Here is a 23,918-nt window from a genome sequence, read left to right on the forward strand (position 1 = left end):
ATTTCTCAAATTTAAAAAATGGATATTGTCAAGCATTGGACTTTTCCGGTTCCTAACACACCATGTGTAATGTTAGCCCTTTTAGCTTCAAGTAGTTTTTTTTTTCAACCAGACATTTTTTTCACCGAGAAACAAAAGTGTAAGTCCTGCTACATTCAAATGTGTTTCAGCCAACGTTATGTCAATAGTGTAGGACTTCAGTTGCAAGAACTTGCAATCTGGAGAATTAATAACTAGACTTAAGTTGCCACTATTCACTAATGAGGCTGGAATGTGACCCGCACACCTAACCAGCCATGAATAGTAAAGGAAAAGTTTGGGGCTCATTTACTACAACTGTCTGACTAATAGATTTTCTTGAGCACCAATCCAAAAAAGGATCAGCGCTGGTGCTGCGGCAATACATCAACATTCTGCAAGTGTAAGCATCAGAGAGAAACGAGATGGTTTATTCCAGAACTTCTTAATATTTGTTTTCCTTTACTAATGTCTTACTCTGGGACTGGCTGATAAATCTGTATTAGTCCCCTTGGAAAGCTGTATTTTGTCTAATTGTGTGAGATGAGACAAAGGTTTTGTTAGTATGCTTTATATTCTTTTTGCAAATTTTTGCATTCCTTTCTCACTCTTAAATCATTGTTTTGGCAGTAAGAATTGTGTATACCATAGCTATCAACAGTAAAAAAATTCTTTATGTTGCAGCACAGATGAACTACAGAGAAAAGAGTAGGTGGAACCCAACTCCTTAAAACACACTCTTCCAATTTGGGTAAAAGATGTGCTGTAGGATGTAATGCCAAAATCCTGCTACAAAGTTGCCTCTCGATCTTTTACTCATCCACAGATAAGAATATCTGCCTTGAGTTTGACAGTGTATATAACCTCAGTTTATCTGACTTGGGTGCAAAAGCATTAAGGAAAAGGCCAAAGAGGATCCTTTACTGTGACTGTAGCTGTTTAGTTGGCAGTAGGGATGTAAGTTAAGCTATGGAACAGGTTTTTTTCTAGAGCAAACCCCCATTCTGATATGGATAGACAGATGTTTCTAATGTTTCTGAGAAACAAGCATTGCATGGTTGTCTTATGGTAGGTTTTGCTACCCAAAGTTGGAGTAACATATCGTGGTGAAAACTCAGTAAATCATGAATAACTGTGGTGCACTTGTTCACAGCTGAGCTGGGGTGGTAGTGGTTGCTGATCATCTGATTAACTAAGAGATACAATGAATTTGCAGCCTAAAGAAGGAACATACTGTATGTGAAGACACTTGCGTACTCCAGGCAACGGGCCATCTTGCAGAATAAAGCTTTATCTGAGAGAGCTGCTTCAGGACTGATATGTTGTTCCTGGCTCCAGTGCAGTGCTGAACACATGAGTTTTGTGAAGGTATCCTGGAAACTGATTCTGACACTGTCTTCCTTATTTTCCAGACCACTGAACCTCCCACTGATCTGAAATTGAATGCTCTAGAGCTCCTTTAAACTGCTTCTGGCATTTAAATGGCATTGAAGCAAAGGATTTCACAGCAGATATAAAGGATTTCTGTGAAACTGATCCTGAACTGATAAAGTTACTCTGAGATGAGCATTTAGGAGATTATGTCCATGGAAGAAACTTTGGCCAATGGGAGCAACAAGAAAGAACAAGGAAAGCACAGGTGAGTGTGTCTGGAGTCCTTTTCACTCCACGAATCCATAAACGTTGCTTAATATCCTTGGAAATGTGAGATAACTATAAAATGGAGTGAAGCCTGTTACAAAGAGAGAAGAGAAGATGATCAGCTCTTCCTCTTAAGGTGTAAAAACTGGAGGAAATTATACTCAGCACAAAATGCAGAGATACACCTTTCCACACTCCTAAAGCAGAATATGGTAATTCCTTTGAGAATGAAGCTGTTAAAAGCAGCTGTAAGGTACGGACTGAATGGACTGTATATCTTGGAGAAAAGAGGAGAATAAAAACACATGGTTTTTCTCTGGGTAAAAGAAACATTTTGAAGAACGTATGAGTAGCTACAGTCTGAGGAAAGTGGAGATTTGAGGCAGACAAGAAGAGTTGAAGTAAATCTGTATTCTGGAAGAATAGAAGAGACTGGTGATGTAAAATGTTGCAGAAAACATGTCATTGAAGTCTAAAAAGATTTGAATATCACACTTTTGGGAAAATAGGAGTTGATCCTGGGTTTAGGTGAGAACTGTTGTCTACTGATCTCTTAACAACTGGCTACGGCAAAGATCTGATTCAAGATGTAAGTTTTCTGAGAAACTGTCCATGAAACTCCAGTTTTTGCCAACAATATCTTGCAAAAAATGCTGCTAACCTATCAGTCCAGACCTCATTGAGAATGCCAGACACTTGGTAGATAGTTGGTTTTCACTTTTGTAACTAAAATGGGGAATTTGGTTACTGTCATGCCATCAGATTATAAACCCAATCTTTGTGTTTTTTAATGACGTTGTCCATACTGAATGATGCAATTCTGTGATGATGATTAGTGGAAAAACTTCTGAACACTGAACAGGAATAAGTATATGCGAAGTAAGAAGGAAGTAAAAAATAGGATAAGGCCTCTACTGTTTGACTGTATTGCTAACAAACTTTGATATCAAAGGGTTTAACAAGAATGCTATCACTGACAGCAAAACCAAAAGATTGCTTTATGGTGGCAATGTATGTATAACAAAAGGATTTCTGCTATTTAGAAGGAAGCATAGTTAGGCAGCTCAATTTTTCATCCAGTTATCTAAATAGTACAGAAATCTCCTTGATAACTCAGGTGTTATTAGCTCAAACTACAGTTATTTAAATAAATGTGTATAAGTGGAGTGCAGCACCCCTAAAAGCCTAGCAAAATGGATTCTTGCAAGCACGAGTGTGAACTATATAAGCTTCTTAGTATAAGCCTCATTAAAACTGATCTGGAGGCCCTGATGATGGGTACACTTGCCATCATCTACCTTGTATTGACATTTAGTATTTAGAATAGTGGTAATGGTATAAAATTGGAGAAGACAGGAGTGATACTATCAGGAGTATTTATTGTTTAATTGTTTCTGAGGTATGCACGTCCTTCTTTATCAGATAAATTGAAAAATAGGTGTCTGAGAAACACTGCTGTATCTCACACTGTGTTTGGCTGACTGGCTTAAAATGAGCAGGTGTCATCCAACATTCTGTCAGGGGGCTTAGCCAAGTACTCAATTAAAACAGTTAGATAGCTTTTCCACTCCTCAGCTCTTATTAAAAAGAAATTGTTTTAAGAAGCTGCAGGTTGTTGAATGTATGATTGAAAGCTGTCTGTAAAAGATAAAATATATTTTTTTGAAGTTGTAAACCTGTGGTATTCTATTTGTGAGAATCTAATTTTGGAGAAATTTACGCATTAGATATGTTTTCCCATTAGCAAACACATTAAGGTAACTAGATTTACAAACTTGTTAATATTAAACTTCTTGGCACTCGATTCACAAATCGGTGATTATGATACAATTATTTAATTATGGAATTATCCTATTACTGAATATTAATGTGCCTTTTTGAACACTTCGGATAAGAATGAACTGTGGTGGCCCTGCCTTCCTACCTGGTGCTTAATCACTGGTTCAGGCTGTGGCAGCATTTCCATTACAATGACCAATTTCAGTACTCTGGGAAACTTCTGTATTTACTATAGTGGATGAATTTGAGCACCTGGTGGGAAGGCAGGGCCAACCCAGGGGAGCTCAGGTGCATGCAATGTACCTGAGTGAGCGGAAGGGGTGGAGGCAGGGTCTGCTCCTTCCCAGTCCTCATTTAAGGTTGGCAGTAGAGGTAAGGGTTTTTTCCTGGAGATCCTTGTGTATTTGTGGCCTTCTGAAGGTAAGTGACTTTCTTGTTTTTTTTTTTTGCATCTGTGACTATGGCTATTTCTTTTGAGCAAAGTCCTTGGTTAGTGTAGCTTAGGACTTTGCTACTCTGCTCTCTCTGCTGTGTTTATCACATTATGGTATTACAAGATGTTTGCTAATTAAAAAGATAGGAAAGTAAAGGGTACTTTTTGTCCAAGTTTAAAAAAAAAAGCAGAAGAAATTAAAAATATTAGTACAACTAATTCAAAAACTGGCAACTCTAAAAACTCCTGAATAGTTTTTGTGTATCTGGCCACCTGTTTTATTTATTTAATGAATTACACCATGGTTTCTGATCGCTTGTAAGTATTAGATTTGCTCCTTTCATACAGAAGTCTTTTTTTTGTTCTTACACCAATCTCAGAATCCTTGGTTTTCTGTAGAGATAATTTCACACCTCTCAGAGAGGTTTTTATTCAAGGAAATCAATAATCTTCTATTTTTATCATCTTCACTTATCACAAAATCATCAATGTTTAGACTGTCCTCCTGCTGATATGATGGGAACCACAAGTAGTTGTAACAGCACAAAGGAGTCCACACTTATCCGGAGACCTTTCAGGAAGCCTGCAGGCTCCTGATATGTCATTCTCCAGCTACCTGAGAATCCATTGGACCAGATGAACACAAATGGAGATCAAATTATCAGATCTTGACTCTCCACAGAGTCCATTTCCTATACTGGCTGTATTGCCAGTGTTGCTCCTCTGTTGAGCAAGATCCTTGTTAATTTTACTCAGAACAAAAATAATGTTGTTGTGCCTAAAGGCTACGTTTTCTCTTCTGCAAACTCTTCTTTTCATCCCTTGCATTTTTAAAAAAAATCTCGTCTGCATTTTTTTGTGGTCTGAGGTTTCTGTATCTCTGCCAAACACTGATACATTCATTGCAGGCTTCAGCTGCTTTGCAGAACCTGAATAGACATTGAGGCTACATAAGCAGCTTCAATTAAGCGGTTCTATGGAGCTGATATTTTTTTTGTTGAAAAACAGTGCCTATTTGCAGGGACACACAAAGCAGCAATTCCAAGGATGCAAATCAGAACAAAGTACTTAAAAAATAATAACTATTAAGGCAACTAATTGTAAATGTTCTGCAGAGAATACAAAGACTCATTTACCCAGTTGCTTCCTTCTGCTGTTCCATCATGAAATTCCAAGTATGCACATTACAGCATTAGTACATATGGCGAAGTAGAATCTCAGTGAGAAATTTCCAGATTCTAACAGCTGAATTACAGACTTCTTGAGACAATAAGATTTCTTTTCTAGGAGAAGTATAGCTATGAAATACACAGAAGTCCTTTTATTCCTACGCATATACACACAGCAGAGATTCTCTCTGCAGTATAAGAGTGCATTTTTTCTTTCATCCTGCTTCTAAGACACAAGGATATTGTACTTCATACAGGACTTCAGTGCAGAACACGTGGTGATGTGCTCTTTTTTTTAACTTTTGGAGTTTTTTCTGTTTACTTTTTCTTCCTCTTCTGTTTTTGTTCTTCTATTTTTTATTTTTTTAATTTCTATCGGTTTATTTGCTGAGAGTAGAAGAGGAACACGTTTTCTTCTGGAGCAAATTTCTTGCATGACTTGAGTTTTTGCTGTGTTTGAAATTGTTGAGTTCAGTCCCCACCCCCATTTCCTTCTTCCCTGGGTGTGGGAACCCAGCAGAACTTTTTTTTTGTGTTCCAATCTGAGCCAAATTATCACAAATTACTCTGTCTGGACTAAGCTATTATTAGATAAGCAACTCCAGCTGTTTTGGTTATTTCAACAACTGGTTTTGCTGCTTGTCTAAAACCCCAAAAGTATAGCGCTCTCCTCCTAGAAAATACCCAGGTGTGGGGCTGTGTCAGAATGTGTCACTGGGTCTGCTCACGTGGAACTACTCAGGAGCACTCTGTCAGAGCCCCATTTATCTCCCACAAGCTTGTTAAAGCCTGTCTTCTTACAAATAATGGAAGTAATTGGGAGAGCTTTATCAAGTATGAAGATGCTGACGTAATGCTGCTTTGACAGAGCAGTGCTGAAGCTGTTGATCACCTGAGAACACCAACATCAATGGATGTGAGGAGCAACTCACACATTATGAAGAAGTGTAGCTGGACAAGTGCTCATTAGAAAATAATTCCTTGTAAGAAACAAAGTTCTCCATCCCTGTGCCCTTAGTCTTAGTAGACTTTGCTGTTAAGAGAGGTGAAGAGGATGAAAATGTACTATCCTGAACATACCTGTGTATTATCCCATACACAGGCATTTAAAGCAAAAAAAAAAAAAGTGACTTCAAGCTTTGGATACTTGTGGCATTTGCACACAGGCAGTGTGAACATAGCAATGGACAACATGTCCTGAAGAGTTCTACCTAGTGGTAAGCTACCACCTTTTGGAGGTAATGTACATTATTGCATGGAGCTTTCTTGCAATAAGAAGCAAGAAAAAAAGAAAATCCTGATGCAAGGATTTTATGCACTACTGCTTCGTATTTCAATTTTATTCAAATACTGATAATTTTTACTTGTATCCAGCAGTACTGGTTGGAAACTGTTTCCAGTAGATTCTGGTAGTATGTTGGTTATTGCTACCTGAACCTTGTATCCACCTGTGAGTTGTATCACAGTCTGATCTCTTCAATTCTGGTGAAATCTGTTCTGGGTCAGTTCCAGGCATCTCTTAATCACCACTAGCTCTGAGCAGGAACTTCAATCCTTGCTGCCATTGCCCAGTGGCAGAGCTTGGTATATGGCCAAGCTGGCACTTCAGAGACCTCATTGTTCTGCATAATCAAAGTACAGGGCTTTCATTTGTAAGAAAGACTTTCTCTGGGCTTTTAAAATTGTCTTTTGGGCATATTAGAAACAGTCCTTCCTGTTCTTACTTTCTGGGCTTTTAAAATTGTCTTTTGGGCATATTAGAAACAGTCCTTCCTGTTCTTAATACATTCATTACCCCTTTTCCATGGTGTCCATATTTGTCTTCTACATAATTTTAGGCTCCCTTCTGTTGCTATGTGTAGAAATGAAGCAGTGATTGAGCACCTGCTGGGAAGGCAAGGCCAACCCAGGAGAGCTCAGATGTATGCAATGCACCTAAGTGAGCAGAGGGGTGTAACTAGCATCCAACCCCTTTCCCAGACCTCATTTAAGGGCTGGCAGTGGAGGCAAGGGGATCTCACTGGAGATCCCTGTGTACCTGAGGCCTTCCAAGGGTAAGCAGCTTTTTTTCCTTTGCTTCTGTGTCCATGTCTGCTGCGCTTGGGTTCATTCTCACTTGCTGCAGCCTAGGACTTTGCTACCCTGCTATTACTGCTATGCTTTCCATCACGTTGTACTGTTACATCGTGTTTCTCTGTGGAGCTTCATCTCTAGAAACCTTACTTTGACTGTGTGATGCAGATCTGGCTATCTGGTTTTATTGCTCTTTGTTACTTTGTGGGTAGTGGTATTTAGGCACTGAACACAGATGGAGCGTTATTGCTCTACAGCAGAGAACTAGAGTACAAGCAACACATCCTGTTTGTTTTATGTGAGATTTGTCTTATGCATTCCAGTGACTTTACTCCGTTCTGGTGTGCCTCATACCTTTCTGTGTTGGAACTGTTTTGTTTTTCTTTTTTTTGTCCCAGAGGTAAGGCCTTCTGGTGAACCTCTTTAGAATGTCTGTGGCAGAAGTGCACCATAGAGGAATTACATACCCAGGCTGGATCAAATGCAAGGCGTTGATCTGGCATTGGAATTTGTGAGGTCTTCTAGCCAACACACTCCTCCAGATGATGCAGAGCTCTTCTGAAGCATGTGGCTTTTGAGAACACATACTTGTGGTGACAGGTTTGACTTGTCTGTAATACACTCCTACTGTACATTCAGTTTTATGACTAGCCTTAGGTTCCTTTTATAGCATGTGCTTAGAACTATTATGTCCCTTGAATACTAAATGCTCAGGGTTGGGGGGGGGGGGGGGGGAGAGGGGGCAGGAAGGTGAAAACTCTTAAGGCTGAAGGACTGAAACAGAAAGAAATGCATAGCCCATCTTTCATATTTACATATCATAGAGATTTTTTTCTTCCTGCACAGTACTTCATTCAGTGCGTGGAGTCATTGGTGCTTACTGAGTAAACACAAATATTGCTCAACGTTGGGATTAGTGTTTTCTCTTCCTGCTCTAATGTACTGTCACATACTTTCTTTTACTGTCCATTATCCACCTGCTCCGAAGCTGAATTTTACTTCCTCATATGCTCTTTCCTCAGTAAGGTTCACTGTGGAGTCACTTGTAAAAACATTTATGAACTGGTTTTATGGTAACTTGTATTACAAGAAGGAACAATGTTACTTTGCTTCTAGATACAAGCAAGTGTGGCCCAGAAAAAAAAGCTGAAACTGTAACTGAGTTCAAAGTATCCAACCTGAAGTGCAGCCAGATGTTGCAAATCACTTTAGTACTGGAAGTGTGTACTTCATGGTTTCAAGTGCATCCATAAGATCACTTCTTAAGAGGTTTAAGAGAGCCCCTTGTGAACCTCATGCCAAAAACCACATCCTCCAGGTCATGAGTTGGAGCTGGCCATAGTTCGAATGCCTTCCTTCATGCAGCCATAAGGTGATGGACCTCCCAGAGCCCTGATCTGCAGGGTTGGGCTGTGTTTCTTACCCCTATGTCTTTTTTCTATTATTTACATCTCCTATGCTTCTCTTCCTGTCCAGGTCTTCTAAGGACGGAGCAGGACACCTGCCCCAGCTGCACCTTGTAGGACGCAGATCCCTGCCACGATGACACCCGCACCTCCACAAACTGCTGGAGTTCCCAGCTTGCCAGGTCCCTCGCAGTAAGCGGCCTTTTTGCCTTCTTAAACTTGGCTTTTAAATAAAAGGAAGACCCCGACCGCGTTCCCCTCATCGTGTATCGCGGTGCCGCTCGGGACCCACGCAGGCCTGCCCGGCGCGATCCCGGCCCGCTGTAGCCGCGAGATGCCCGGCGCGGCGCTGCCCGCCGGCGGCCGCAGGTTCCTCCCCTCGCCGTCTCCTCCGCCCCCTTTTGTGGTGGTGCCAGGCGGCCGTGGGGCTTCCTGCTGACGCCGAGCCGCGGATGGGCAGGAAGGGCAGCCGGCGTCTCCGCTGCCTTTCCTCCTCCCGCCGCCGCCTCCTCCTCCTCGGCAGCCGGCAGCTCCCTCGCCCCTGCTCGCCCCGCCGGCAGGAACGCGACAGCTCGCAGGCAGGGCGCAGGTGCGAGGCAGGCCCGGCGGGGACGGGCTCGGGGACGAGCGGCCGCGCTGAGGGAAGGCGCCGGCCTCCCGAGCCGTCCTGGGAGGGGGCGGGAGGGCCCCCGGCTGGCTATGGTAGCCCCCGGCCTTTGAGCGGCGTCGGCCGCGCCCCCTCGCCGATGGCCGAAGCCTGGAGGCTGGAGGAGGACGAGGAGGAGCTGCGGGAGCTCGGCAGGAGGCACCGCCGGGCCCTGGGCTCGGCAGCAGGTGAGGGGCGGGCGAGGGTCTGGGGAAGACGAGAAGCTGGGCTGAGGCGTCGGCCGTCTGGGGACTGCCAGGCCGAGCAGCCGGAGCCTCTCTGCTGGAAGGATGCTGGGCCTCCCGGCTGTGGGTTGCGAGAGGACAGCCGGGGTGTTCCACGCTGAACAATTGATGCTGAAGACCTGGTGTCCCCTCAGTGACCAGCCCTAGCCTGGTTGTTGCACTGGATTCCTGTGATGGGTTGGTTCGCATTAGCAGCTCTGCTGAAGTGTGCTGACGCAGTCGGTTTCACCCAGAATGAATTTGGTAGGGGTGCATCTCTACCTTGCCTTGTGTCAACTGAAAGCATGTGCTCTGAGCGTGGTGAAGTGCACTCTGAGAGACTGCTCCTCCAACCTAATGGTAATGTAGACATCTGTTCCCCACCAAACACATCCAGATATTTAACATACCATGAGATAAAATGCGTGACTGATTCATCTTGTAAATCCCAGGGTGGAGGAGCTTCTAAATTTAAAAGTTGTCCATGTGTAACCATTTCCGTGTAGGTAAGGATGGCAAGCCTTGGCAAACAGGAGGTAAGAACTATTGTGTACAAGAAAGAGTGGAGACGGAGGTTGGGAGCAAACTTTATAGTGACTTGGTGACTGAAATAAGCTTTTACTTGATGCGGTGAAATCCACTGGGCCCTGTCAGCAGTTCAAGTTATTTCTTGAATTCAGTTCTCATTGTTAATTGACAAGCAATGCCTGTATCACATTTTCCATGATAACTAAGTTGGTAAATTTGGCCTTTTTCCTTTTCTCTGTAAAATTTCCTCCAGAGTGAATTGTTTTCATAAGGTTTGCTTTCAGGACGATTACCAGCTCCTCTTCATATTTCAAATCGGATTCCAAATATAGTGGCATTTAGTAATTATCATAGAACCTTAATGCTTTAGTAACTTTTACAATTCATGTGGTTTTGCATCCATTTGAGCAGCAGGAACATTCCCTTGTAGATGAGAAAAACACAGCAATTTGAGGGATCTTGCTGCGGAGGAAGACTCACAACGCGCTTGTCCTGTGGCTCCCCACAGTCCCAGCTGTGTGAGTGCATTCCTGGGCAGGTGCTGGATTAGCAGCTGCCACTGTGGCTTGGCACATGCTGGGATTTCGCCTCCTTGAGGGCAGAGTGCAAAACCAGTGTTGGTTCCTGTACAACTTCTTCAGTAGCAAAAAGTGAGCTGCTAGTTCTGGGGTCTGTTCTGTAGAGGTTCTTTTGGAGACTTGAATTGGTGGAAAACATTTCTTTTTGCAGTTTACGTATATGCGTACATAATCTTGGTTTTCTTGTTGTGAAACAAAGCTTGTTCCTAGAGTTTCTCTTGGGTGCAATGCTACTAATGAGTAGTAAATAACACTTCTTTAGTTTTTAAATTTTCATTATTATTTTTTCCTGACATCCCTCTCTGAAAGCAGCCAGACGCTGTCTACCTGACTTGTGTAAAGAATGTGTAAATGATGAACGTTCTGCTGTGGCTGTCGCTCCTCCCTTCCATCTGTTCTAAAGACTCTGCATTGGAAGGCAGACACAAAGCTTGCCAGCAGTGTTCTTAAGGCGTCCGTGAGAAATGTCTTGTTAGGTGGATGAGTTTGTTGTCCTTCCCTTGTTTGTATCTTTATCTAGAATCCTCTTGAAAATTATATTTCTTATGTATTATGTGCAGTTACAATAACAAAATGTTTAGCATTGAATAACTTACTGTTTTTACAGAGCTCCAAAGGAGCTGATGCATCTTAGCTGTCAATTTAAGCATTTCAATCTGTTAAACTAATGGTGATTATATGTAAGTTAAATTTTTGGTAGGTTCAGTGTATGCATGAGAGTAGGGGCAGTTGCTCACCTTTGCCCTGCGCAAACAAGGCTTGTATGCAAAGCAAGAGGCAGTTAGTTGAAAGGTAAAAGTTCGGAAACGCTTCAGACTTATAAAATACTCAGACACGTAATAAGCAGTGCTTTACTGAAGGACCGGAATACAGGATGCCATTGAATGAAGGGGTATTTGCCCAGGAGTTTAGTCACAGTTGTGCTACTCTGGACACGAGAGGGTGAAGCAGGCTAATCTAGAAGCTTGCTGCTGCCAGAGGGATCACAACTTCCTTGGATCTGCAGTTCTGTTCTTTCTGGAGTGACAAGCTCTTCTGCTTGTCTGACCTGCTGGTGAGCCAAGTCCCCAGTGTGCTTTTGTGGCAGCCTGGGCTGAGCTCTCTGGTGGCTGTGGAGGCTGAGCTCGGAGATCTTGTGTTCACTACGACCTGCACCAACCTGTTCTGGTGCACTGGCCCAGCAGAAAGCTGTTTTTTCTCTTTGGTGGATGACTTTCTGCTGATTCAGCTTGCTGGAGTGGTTCTGTACAGAATTTGATGAATGTTGAAGCTGGCACAAAAGAGAGAGTGGGAACATGCGGCCTGAGGGAGGTAAGATTCTATGCCAGCTAGGAGTTAGTTTGGCTTAGATTGCTGTCAAATTGTAGCTTGAGCTGTTGGAGTTACACTTGTGTGTGTTTCTTTTTGCCTTTCTATCAGAGATTAGATGGTGTTTGGATTTATTTTTGCTGGTTTAATAAGCTGAAAAAGCTTGCTGAAGCAGTAGACAAGTGTCAGCACTGATGTTAAAGCAGGGAATGACTACTTGGAGATGTTGCTGGATGAGGTGGGATCAGAGCCTTGCCTGTTTGTGACAGTCATCTTAGATAGCTTAACTACATTTTATGATGGCCTATTTATACCAATGCATGTCATGCCAACAGGTGAATTATCAGTGAATTCAAGAAAGCTTTTATTGATTAGCATGTTCTGGAAAAGCTGGAAGAAAACAAGAACAGAACACTTAAGGAATCTTCTTAATAGAATGATTTTGGTTTTGAAAAAATGCTGGTTGTCTTGTTTTTATTTCTTTTCACTGTTCAAGTAATAAGAAAGAAAACAATGATATATTCTTAGAGAAAAAAAAGCTACCCAGATTAATGAGATGGGATTGCTTGGCCACCTATGGGGAGACTTTTTTTTAAACTATAATATAAAAAAAATTGTGATTCTTTATTCCCTCTTTTGTTCTGTATTTGTGCTGCATATATTCTTATTCAAGGAAGTGATGGAGAACACTGAATTTTAACAGATTGTTTTAAATTTAGAATATTAGTATTTTTACTTTATCAGAAAAGTGCTGTGAATATTAAACAAAAACTGAACAAACTTAATAATTTTCTTTTCCTTTAGACTTATTTATCCACTTTAACTTTAGACCCTCATCTGGTACGCTTTCCTGTTTTGACTAGCTTTTTATTTTGTGTGTACACAGTAAAATAAGCGCATTTCCAGGAAACTTGATAGTGAATCCAGTAAATCTTAGTGATGAAGTGCATTGGTTAATTTGGTCTGTGCACAAAAGACTTGCCCTGTTAGGAGTGAGAGAGAATCTCAGTATTCTGGTGTTGCCTGAAATATATGTGTAATTCTAACACATTTAGTATCTCTGTCATTTCACTTTGAGTTTTAGTCACTGTTTCTAGAAAAAGAATAGTCTGTAATGTAGGTAGCAGACATTTCCTTCAAATAAGAAGAAAAATTACCAAATATAGAAGTCAGTAATAAAATTTAAGTTCATAATGAAGAGCTATTGTGATTTTTAATTTAATGTGCAATTAAAACTACAGATGGTCAGAGTATGGAAAGACATTAACCTAATTTAATGTTACTCTGTTTTTATGGCAAATGTTTGTCTGTGGTTCACTCCTGTGCAGTGGCTATAAATGTTGCTATCTTGACTGAAACATCTGATTTTTTTTTTGCTGTTTCTTCACACAATTTCAAGTGTTTTTCTAAACTTTTTCAGCTCTACTGGGCAAATGTAAGTTATGGGTGGAAATTACCTACTTTTGGTTGGTCAATTGAATGGATGCTTTCGTTTTTAGCCAAAACAAGATCCAGTTAACAGTTTGATCAATTTTTTTATACTCTCACAACTCCCACATCAGACTGGTGCTGACTTGTTTTGGAAGCTGGGAACAATGAGCTGTGTCAAATGTGACAAATTAAGGTTGAACGTTGCCCTTCTCAACATGCTGAGAAATTAAGAAGGTACGTTTGTATAGTTTGGCAGATAAAATGCAGGGAACAATACTTTGCAGGCATCAGGGACTTTCTTTTTTCAGATAATATTTGATACGAGAGTGTTGTAGTCATTCCCAAATTAATATATAAGATGTGTTCAGTCTCCAGGATAAAAGAATAAGGTCTGAGATTATTCATGAAATTCAGCCTGAAACTGATTAAGTGATGATCTTCCTTAGGGTTCACTAGATCATAATATGAACAGCTCGGCCATAACAGCTCCCATGGGGTGCTGTGACCCTGAGGTAGAGAGAAAATGTGATACAGAGAAAGTGGCTCTAGGAGTTAGGTGTTGTATTACTATAAGCTTAACTAAACGTTACGTTTATGAAGTAGAACGATCTGCTTCTGCTTACAGAAGTCAGGACTGGTCAACTGGAAACTTTGTCATCAGCATTCTTGTGTCTGTCAGTGTTAATCTTGAAATCGTTCCATATCTCTGCAGTGAGAGTAACCAACTCAAAAGGGAAGAAGATAATAACAGATTAATTGTATTGAATAAATATAAAGTATACCTGTGATCTGCTAGCCTGTCTATGTGCACACAAGAAGCCCTTGAAAAGAAGAAAAAGTTTTGGGAGTGTTTATTTAATCAGATGGATAATAAATTCAAGAGGTGGAAAGGTTGGTTGCCAGCTGGATTAAGAGCTCTTTGTTCTTGGGATTTGGTCTACTCTAGTTTTTGCAGTCCCAATTCGGGCTCAATGGCTTCCAGCTTTGTAATAGAGGCACCACCACAGTAAAACACTTAGTTTAAAGAACACAAATAATGTAATAATCTCATGCTAGAGCTATTATGTTATATTAGGTAAGGATTACTTGGTTAATTAGTTTACTTGATTAGGTTGTTTCTATAGCTTACTGAAATTATTGCATGTGTTTCCACTAAATTTATTGGTCTGCAAATCTAGTTTGTGATAAGCATAAGACTAAGTTTTTGAAAATATAATAATGTAGCCTGTATGTGGAAATTTATTTATTTTTTTTAAATTCTAGTGTGTTGTCAGTGGCAAAAAAAAAAACCAACACAAACCTCCTTGAAGTTTGGGCAAGAGTGTCAACTGAAAACTAAGGTTGTCTTCTGAAGAAGCAATTCTTCGAAAAATAAATGCTACTCTAAGGAAAATAACTGAATAATTGGTGATAGTTGACAGGGCGGAGTGTAATCCTAGCTAAGGAAACTGTAGAATGAGAAATAACAAGAGTTATGTGATGGAATGAACCTTCTCTTAGATTGCAGCCGAGAAGAGGCACAAAAATGAATCATTGCTTAAGGAGTGATGAGATTATAGCTGAAGAGAACAACCCACTGAGTTATGATTGTCCAAAGACCATGCTATTTACTGCATGTTGTAATCAATCATTTCCTGTCAAGGTAACAAGTAATAAAACAGGATTGTTGCATAACAAAATGGTATGGACAGCAAAGGGCAGAGTGAGTCACAATATCATTGTGAAAACCTGAGCAACTCGCCTAGTGGGAGGTGTCCCTGCCCGTGGCAGTTTTAAGCTCCCTTCCAATCCAAACCATGTTGTGATTCTTTAAGTTTTTACCACATCAGTTTTTGTTTACGGATGAAACAGGCTTAATATTTGTAAATAATATTGTTAATTACTAACTTCTGGCAGTATAGCCCTGAGTTAAAATCTGGAAACAATGGAGAGGTGGCGTTGACCTTTTCTCTGTATGTGCAATATGAATTTTTATTTTGAAAGCATTTAAAACCATTTGACATATTTATTCTATTGTTTCATTGATGCTTGTTATCTCTAGTTAAATACAATGCTTTACATATAGTAGTGTGTAGTTGCTTTCTTAATTTTTTTTCTTTTATCTTTGTTTTTGATTTTTACTTTTTGTTGCTTAAAGTAGTGACAGAATTGGCTGGAAGTGAGCTCTGAGGGTGGCCTAGTCCAGCCTCTGAATTGACGCAGGAATCTTGCTGAGACAGAATCCATTCAGCAAGGTTTTCTTTAGCTATGTTGTGATCAATATCTCCCAAAAAAGGATTTGCAGCCTCTACAGGCAAACTCTTTCAGTGCTGCACTACCTCCTAGCAAAGGAATTTTTCCTCATATTCATCCTGAACCACCTAAGCTTCAGTTGTGATCATTGCTCCTTGTTATACTGTCTGCTAATATCAGCTTGCATTTTTGAGCTTTGTTACTGTCCTTCAAACAGTTGTGTGCTGCTGTTAGATGACTTGTTTGCCTCCTCTGTACTGGACTGAAAAAGCCTGGCCCTTTCAGTATTCTTACTGGGCAGTTCTGCTTCACCTATCTAGTATTTTAAACTGTTCAAAACCAGAGATAAAGCATCAGCCAAATTGCTAGCTGAAGTTTTTGCTCTTCATTTGAAAAACAACATGTACCAAAGCTACTGAAGCATTCCAAATTTGGATTTGAGAAGACAGTATATTATCTGTTTGTCTGTGGTTTATGTTTGGCAATTATCCTTCTCCTTAGTGAAGGACGAAAATTAAGTTTTTTGGGGGCAAGCATAGACTTAGTGGGTGATGGCATGTAGCAGGACAACTTCATTTATTTTCCTGATGCTTTATGAACTTTGAAAGACAGTATTTTATGGATATCAATATCTTTAAGTTGATTATCTGATGTAGTGCTCTGTTACACTGATTCAGGTGGAGCTGTAAATCAGCAGTTTTCTATGGTTTGGATATGTTCTAAAAACATCGATTTGACATTTTTGTCTTGATTTCAGGACACTTCAAGATTTAATAGAATTCTAAATAAGATTCAACGATGAACTTTATTGGCCTGTGATTTTTTTTGCATACAGAACAACAAGAAAAAAATGTATTTTTGCTTCTTGTGGCTGTATGTAGTTATTTTGGGGACAAGCCTGAAGGGCTGGATGACAGTAAAGCTTGAAACTGTTTTGCTTCATTGTCCCAAACTGAAAAAAACTCAAGGTAATACTTATATAATTTTGATGTCCATAAGAAAGTTATGATGTATCAGGTAAAAGGTTCATTTTGTTTAGAATTTTTTTTATACAATTGCCTATAAGTGTCTTCAAGAAAGTATGCAAAGAAACCTCTACTGGAATTTAATTTTTAATACCAAGAAGGGTTCCTTCTCCTTTGCAGCCAGTATCTTAGAAACTTATTGGAAGTTCCATATGAAAATCCCTGTTAAATTAATTCCTTTTTAAAGCGACTTAAACTTTTGACCTTCAAATATTACCTTGTAGTAAGAAACACAACTTAATTATGCATTACTTAAAATTACTATCAGTTACATGCTGGCTGATATTTTTACAGGGTATTCATTAGTTCTTGGGTTGCGATGATGAATGTCCCATAAATATTTTGCTTTCTTTAATGTGACTTTGAACATGGTGATTTATATTCCAAAAACTGTAAGTAAATTTCAGGCACTTGGTTTCCTACGAAGGTATTTTTGATGCATTCTCCTTCTAGACAGGATACTGTATGCATGAAATAAGCTATTAGTGGTAGTTTTTTTCTTTAGCTATAGCATTTGATTTCTATATGTAGGAGACAAGCTAAAATTAAATGTAAATTGTTTTCTTGAGGTGATAGATTTATATTCATTGTGCACTCTGTCTTGCATTAAAACCCAAGCAGTCAGTATCACAGATCAACACATGAAAATTGATTCAGGTTGTGCACATCTGTGTTAAATCATTTACAAGAGTTTTTGACTGAACAGAGTGCTGTGGTGTTATTTATTATTAAAATATTGTTTGCTCATCCTGTGTGAGTGATGGGACATAAAAGCCTGGGAACAAGCTCAGCATTTTGATAACTTTCACATAATAAATTATTCCCTTGGTGTGTTGTATTCATTTTATGATTGTCTGTACTGTAAATCTGCTATATAAAAACGAGTAGAAATGATGGGATTTGGGATCCAAGTAAAAGTTTTGGAAAAATCTGTTTTGTTACCTAGTTCTTGTAGTGGCACCTGATAATGCCATTTTCCTATCTCGTGACAAGTACTGCAAGCTTTGTGATTTGTCAAAAGCTTGTCAAAATTTTGGTTGGATGGTTGGACTTGATGATCTTGATGGTCTTTTCCAAGACCTTTATAGAACTTTCGTGAAGGTCTAAATGATTCTAAGTATGTCTTGAAAAATAGTCAGTCATATCCAAAATAGAAGGATGAAGCTCACCAGCGAATAGAGTGCTGGAGCGGAAGGCGTGTGCTGTAGTCCACCACCTCTCTGCTTAAGCAGATCAAGACAATGCTTGGGGAAGCAGTATTGCTGGAATGGTATTGCTGAGAGATGAGATGGGATAGCGGTGCAGACCTCATGCTTCCTGCAGTAGTAGACGTAGTGTCAAGAGGACCAATTATCTTTTCCCGTGTTTATTCCATATGTAAAACTTTGTAGGTCACCAGCATCTACTCTAGGAATGGCATAGTAGCTGCTACTGTGACTCTAAGCACACTTCGTTTCTCCATTTGCTGCTTAGTTGGCATTGGTGGATCCGTCATTAAGAACACTTAGTTGAGGTACATTACGCTCTTGACAACAGGGTGAAGTTAACATGCTTAGTAGTGTGGGTTGGATGGCTCTGCTGAATCCTCTGATGCCTTTGATATATGCACGGGGCAGGATAGGGAAAAGGTGAAGTCTAGGTGTGCTTAGGAATGGAGCTGTTTCTCTAAGGTACTGAAGATTGCAATGGTTGCTGGCAGCTTTGGATTTCTGAGCAAAATGACCTGTTTTTTCTTTTCTGTGGTAAACACAGGAGCCTTGTTTTCACCTTTTCTGGTTGCTGATAGCTTTGCCATCTCCTCATCAGATGTTTAAAGATGCTTTTGAAGCCTTTCATCGGACAGTAGAGAGGAACTGCTACGTGTTACTTTGAACAGCAATAGAATGAGTGGAATTCTTATTTAGAAGACTGAAGACTAGATACGCTAACCTGATGTCAAGGCTAGAAGCTGCTGTAAAGGACTTTTATAATAGCTTTTTTCCTACTGTGTATTTTCTGAAAGGCTGAAGGAGGAGGAAGTACAATTGCTAAACATTCTGAAAAACAGATGAGAGGGCTTTGTGAAGTACTGTAATTCCTCAGAAGCCCGGAGACAGGTGCACTCAGCTCTTACCTGAAGTACCAGGGCCACTAGTGAAGAATGAAAGGTGTAATATGAATGGTTATTTTTAAGATACTGCATAAATTGTGACTTACAGCTTTAATTTGGTTCACAAAGAGACGCAGTATTTTTGTTACAATTGGTGTATGTTTACATCTTGCAAACTGTCCTATTTATCCACGTTTTTCAATTTTTCAATAAGCAACACACCAACCTGGGTTATGAACCGTGGTAACTTTTTCTGAGCATGCAAGTGTTTCTTACAAAGTGGTGTAAAAGCCCTGTGCTCCAAGAGGGTTGCCTGCCTCTCCCATCTCAGTGGATGGTGTTCATTTTTTCTGACGTACTATTTCCTCCTTATCCCCCTCATTCATTTTCTATATTCCTTCTTAACAAATAGCTTTTTTCTGTTTTGGGGCCTGGGAATATATCTAAATATTCCCCACTGCTTAGGCAAGTGGGCCCATGATAAGAAGGTTGTAGTTGGAGGTTTTCAGTCTAGAGAAGAGAAAACCCCAGGGAAGTCTTAGAGCGGCCTTCCAGTACCTGAAGGGGGTCTACAAAAAAGCTGTGGAGGAATGCTTTACAAGGCCACATAGTGGCAGGACAAGGTGAAATGGCATTAAACTAGAAGAGGGTAGATTTAGACTAGGTATCAGGAAGAAATTCTTTACTGTGAGAAATTCTTCACTGTGAAAGTGGTTGAACGGATTGCCCAGTGAGCTTGTGGATGCTTCCTCCCTAGAAGAATTCAAAGCCAGACTGGATGGTGCTGTGAGCAACCTGGTTTATGGGAGGTGTCCCTGCCTGCAGCAGGGGGGCTGGAACTATGTGATCTTACAGGTCCCTTCCGACCCAAACTATTCTGTGATTTTTGAGGTATTTTTATTCTTGTCATAGTCACTGAGATCCTTGGGATTCCTAACTAACCAACCCTGTCCTCCAGAGACAGAATTTCTGATGCACTTAGACTGTTTGAAGCGGGCTTCCATTTCAGTTTCCTATCTCAAATTGTTATCAGACTCTAAATTAGAGACTGATCTGCATGTCCTCATTTTCCCATGGACAATGCCTGATAGAGTAGTTTTGGTCACTGAACAATCAGATTTCCTGCACAGTTGCAGCTTCTGCAGGTTATGAAATCATAGTAAGTGGAATTCAGCTGCATGCTATCTGAGAGCACAGTGACTCCTTGGCAAGATGGTCCTTGGGGACCAAATGATATTTACGGATCCTTTAATCTTTATGGTGAAGTGCAAGAAACCTTTTTGGGACTAATCCGTTTTGTGGTATTTTTTGGGAAAAAAAAAAGAACAACCACCATCTATGTGTGAAGCAATTATCATATTTACTTTCAGATAATCTTTAATTTCCATTTCGCTGTTTGGACAGAAGCACCAATGTCAGTGAAGGAAAATATTTTACTAATAGAATTATAGAATGGTTTGGCTTGGAAGGGACTTAAAACTATCTAGTTCCAACCCCCTGCTATAGGCAGGGACACCTCCCACAGACCAGGTTGTTCACAGCCCCATCCAGCCTTGCTTGAATGCTTCCTGGCAGGGGACATCGACAACCTCACTGGGCAGCTGGTGCCAGTGTCTCACCACCCTCACAGTAAAGAATTTCTTCTGGTTACCTAGTAGAATTTCTGAACTAATTTCAAGTGTACTTTTGTAGAAAATGCTTTCCACAAAATAACCGGTTCAATATTTTTCTCATTAGGTGTCTTTACTTGGAGTAGGTAAACAATTTTAACAAGGGACTATAAAGTATTTGATAATATCTGAGTATTCCAATAGTATCTTAAGAGAAATGAGTGGTGTTACTTGCCTCTTAAAGTTGTCTTTTCACAGATTTGATCTTTTATGATTTAGTGCATTACAGTCATTCATTTTAGTGCTTTTCTTTCTATGCCTTTTCACCCTGTCACCCTCCCCCCCTTCTCCAAATTCCTCTTCAAATATATATCTGTGCATTTCCTTCCACTAACAATAATGCCTAAATTCCAGGTTAATATATCAAGGTTTTGGAAGCTGTGCTGTCAGCATTGCTGTCAGTGAGTTCAAGTAATCAGGATTTTTTTTACTATTCTTAGTTTGTTTAAGAGTTTTAGTAGCAGCAGCTTATTCAGAAGTGGGAATATCTTGATCTGATACTGCTCAACAGCACCTTATTGTGAATTCATGTCTCACTCACATTAAATGAGTCTTAACTTACAAGTGCATAACGCATAAGATTACCCTGGAGAAATGGGTTATTGCGGTTTGCCTCAAAAATAAGAACATGTTTTGAGTAAGCAAATTCAGAAAACTTTTAATTACCCTTAAATGAGGATGGGATTGGGGGAGGTTTGTTGGGTTTTGGAGGAAAGTGAAATTTGCAATGTGTTTTGCATCCTAAAATAAATTTTACTATATAGCATCAGTCCTTCACAAGTAAAGTTTACGTCTCTTTCAAGTTGCAAAATAGCATATGATTTCACAACAGTTATGAGCAGTTAGCTGAAATGTATACAAAGACTGCTACTACAATACAAAGGGGTATGTTTTGAGTGAGTGTGCCTATGCACACATGTTCAAAGCTTGTGGCTCCCGATCCTGGTTGTGCTGGTCCACAAACCCCCGAGAAGAAAAATACTTTTAGGTCATGAATGCAGTACGTGGATGCTTATAAAATGCTCTGTTTACAGGGTGTAGGAGTCAGGAATTTATTCACACGTCTGTCTGTGTTGCACTTATTGCATGTTGTGTATCGACACCTTATGACAGGCAGACCTGGTGTAAGACTGTGCTCTGTTGTCTTCTTGAGGACTAAAAAGAACCTATGCAGGCATCGTACATCTCTGGGAAGAAAATGGCAGTACCATCCTCTTGAAAGATCATTTCCTTTTATTGCTAATGGTAGCAACATCAGCAAAATGTTTTTCAGAAATGTAAACCTAACAGTTTTTAGTACCTAGACAGGAAGGTATTTTGTGGTTATGAATCTTCATCAAAAAGGTGAATCAATTTCTACTTCACTTTATGAAAGTATTGAGATTACATAGGAGGGTTCTTCATAGCTTCATTGCGATACTGTGAGTATGCCTTAGTGCTGTGTACCTGAAGTACACCACTGTTGCATTGGCCAGCTGTAATATCATGTCTGAACTTGTGCTGATTTGTACCTTTGGAAATTACTCTGCTCTTGAAAACAGAGCTTTAAAAATAAATCTATCGTAAATTTCCTGTTTAAAGTTTAGAAGGTACAAGTGTTTTAACATATGCATCTGCTGCGTATACTTGATTTGCTCACGTAGTTTTACTGTTCATGTCCTCAGCACAAGTAACCAGTGCTGAGCACGATCAAGTTTCTTACAACATAGGCAGCTTTGAGGTGCATTGAGATCTTACACAGTGTCTCCTTCCTTGGTCTGTTTCTGCATCAGCTTCTCTCTTCTGGCTGGTGTGCATGTTTATACCAGTGCACACAATTTTGCTGTTGCAATGCAGGCGTCACCTCCCACAGTAACAGATCAGAAGCAAATGTAGCTCTAGCAGATATGTAAATTATTTTTTCATTTATATATTGCACAAGCACACAAAAAGCTTTAAAGGTGACTGTAGCTTATTGCTAATCTCTTTAGCAAGTTAAAAATATGGTCTTTATATAATTAGAAGTTTTACTGTGGTCAATAGGTCTCGAGGTTCAAGACTCACCCAGAGAGGTTCGGTGTATTCTTATGGCTGTGTTTGTTTGTTTGTTTCCCCTCAGCCATATATCAGTCCAGTATTATTTCCAAGAATAAACTGTGTGCTTACAAGGCTCAGTTTGGTATTATAGTGCCAGTGCCATTTCATTGCAGGAAGCAGTGGGGTATGCAATTCATTGTTTTCCCCAGTTTACTGCTCTGGAATTTAGTAGTGTACTGTAGAATTTAAAGCAGGTATAAAAACTGTCTGCCCTTACCACTGTAAACTTTGTGTCCTGCTTTTGTGGCCTTCTGGGGAGAGGGGAAAGCTATGTATCAAACTTAATGAGAAAAGTTTCTTCTAAGTTTCTCATTAATTCCTCCTCATGCTTTCTGCTTTTTAAACAACTGATAAGGGACTCTGCTGTTACAGTGCTAAAATAAATAGATAAATACTTGGTCTTGTAGTTTTTATTGTGTAGCAGCTTCTAATCAAATGGAATGAAATTCATAGTAGGTTCTATACAGTGGAATTAATTTGCATTGTTATGACTTCTTATCTGAGAGAAGTGCTAAAAGGTGCAGGAGCTGCCATGAAACACATCCTGCCTTAACAAAATGGAAGGCAGAAACATGGCAATGCTAGTGGCTGCTGAAGCTTATCTCGGTGCAAATAAAACTAGCATTGGAGATCGTGCACAAATGCTCATCTTTTCCCCAGAAAATGTTTGTTTGGCAGGGCCCTATGTATATGAGCAATTTGAAATGTGGATTTGGGGCTCTTTTGCTCTCTAATGTGGTTGCCTAAGGGGAACTGTTGCAATATTTGACTATGACCAGCTGCATAATAGTGGAGACTACAAAAATTATGTGTTACTCATATAAGGGTAGTATCTATCAAAATTCTTCACTGGCAACAGTGTTGTTTAAGAGCCCGCTGCTCCTGTTGCCTAGCTCATGCAGAGGCTAGCCATTGCTACAGAAGAATTGTTAGAAGCATCTCCTGCTACTGTCCATTATGAAACTACTGCAATGCTGTCGTGGGCCAAAACCAAGAGCAGCACAGATGGGCTTGCTGTAATGGTAGCCATCTCCAGAAAGAGGCTTGTGTGTCCTACCCACTATGGCAGCTGCTCTATTTAAGCCATGGTTAGGATAAAGAATATGGTATTTCCTCAGAGTGGAAATAGTTTGTCCCACCCTTTGTCTTTCAGCTAGTTCAGCTTTGTACAAAAAAAAAAAAAAGGTTGTGCTGGGGGGTGGCTTAAGAGTAGGAATCTGTATCTCAAGGGGTAACTGCATTGGAAGTTCCCCTCTTGCTCTACAGGTTTAAAGCAACTGTTAATTTTCCACTCACTTTTGAACGGCATTTCATGTTTATAGTTAATTTTTTTTCTAATGAGAGCACACTTCTTGCTTAAAGCCACTCTTAGCAACAAGATAGTTTGGAGGATCTTGCAAATTAAACAGAGAAAAACAGTGTTTCTCTTAGAGAATTATATTTTCCCTTTTCTTTGCTCGTCTTCTAAAAGCAAAACAACGTGACTTAAAAGCCATATTTGTCTGATTTTTTGTGGTCTCTTTGGCAAGATCTTAAGCTATTCTGGGTTTGCAGAAGAACTGAAATAAAGTGCTGTCACTTATTTTTATCCT

General features: G+C 40.0%; 1 protein-coding gene across 11 annotated transcripts in view; it reads left to right on the top strand.

Moving 5' to 3' along the window:
- SH3D19 (SH3 domain containing 19) overlaps positions 1-23,918 on the top strand; it is a 103,733-nt gene that overhangs the window by 17,484 nt on the left and 62,331 nt on the right. For 4 of the 11 annotated variants that reach the window (XM_090138513.1, XM_090138514.1, XM_090138512.1 and 1 more), the window contains exons 3-4: positions 1,431-1,657; positions 8,590-8,711. In XM_090138513.1, coding sequence (XP_089994639.1) covers positions 8,656-8,711 — 56 coding nt within the window. In that variant the 5' untranslated portion in view covers positions 1,431-1,657; positions 8,590-8,655. Of the gene's footprint in view, positions 1-1,430; positions 1,658-8,586; positions 8,712-8,781; positions 9,354-23,918 lie in introns of those variants that run through there. The other 7 variants (XM_090138515.1, XM_031588893.2, XM_090138509.1 and 4 more) reach the window with 7 other exon arrangements.

The sequence above is a fragment of the Phasianus colchicus genome, chromosome 4, assembly GCF_987193195.1.
Source record: "Phasianus colchicus chromosome 4, bPhaCol1.hap1.1, whole genome shotgun sequence".
NCBI lineage: Eukaryota > Metazoa > Chordata > Aves > Galliformes > Phasianidae > Phasianus > Phasianus colchicus.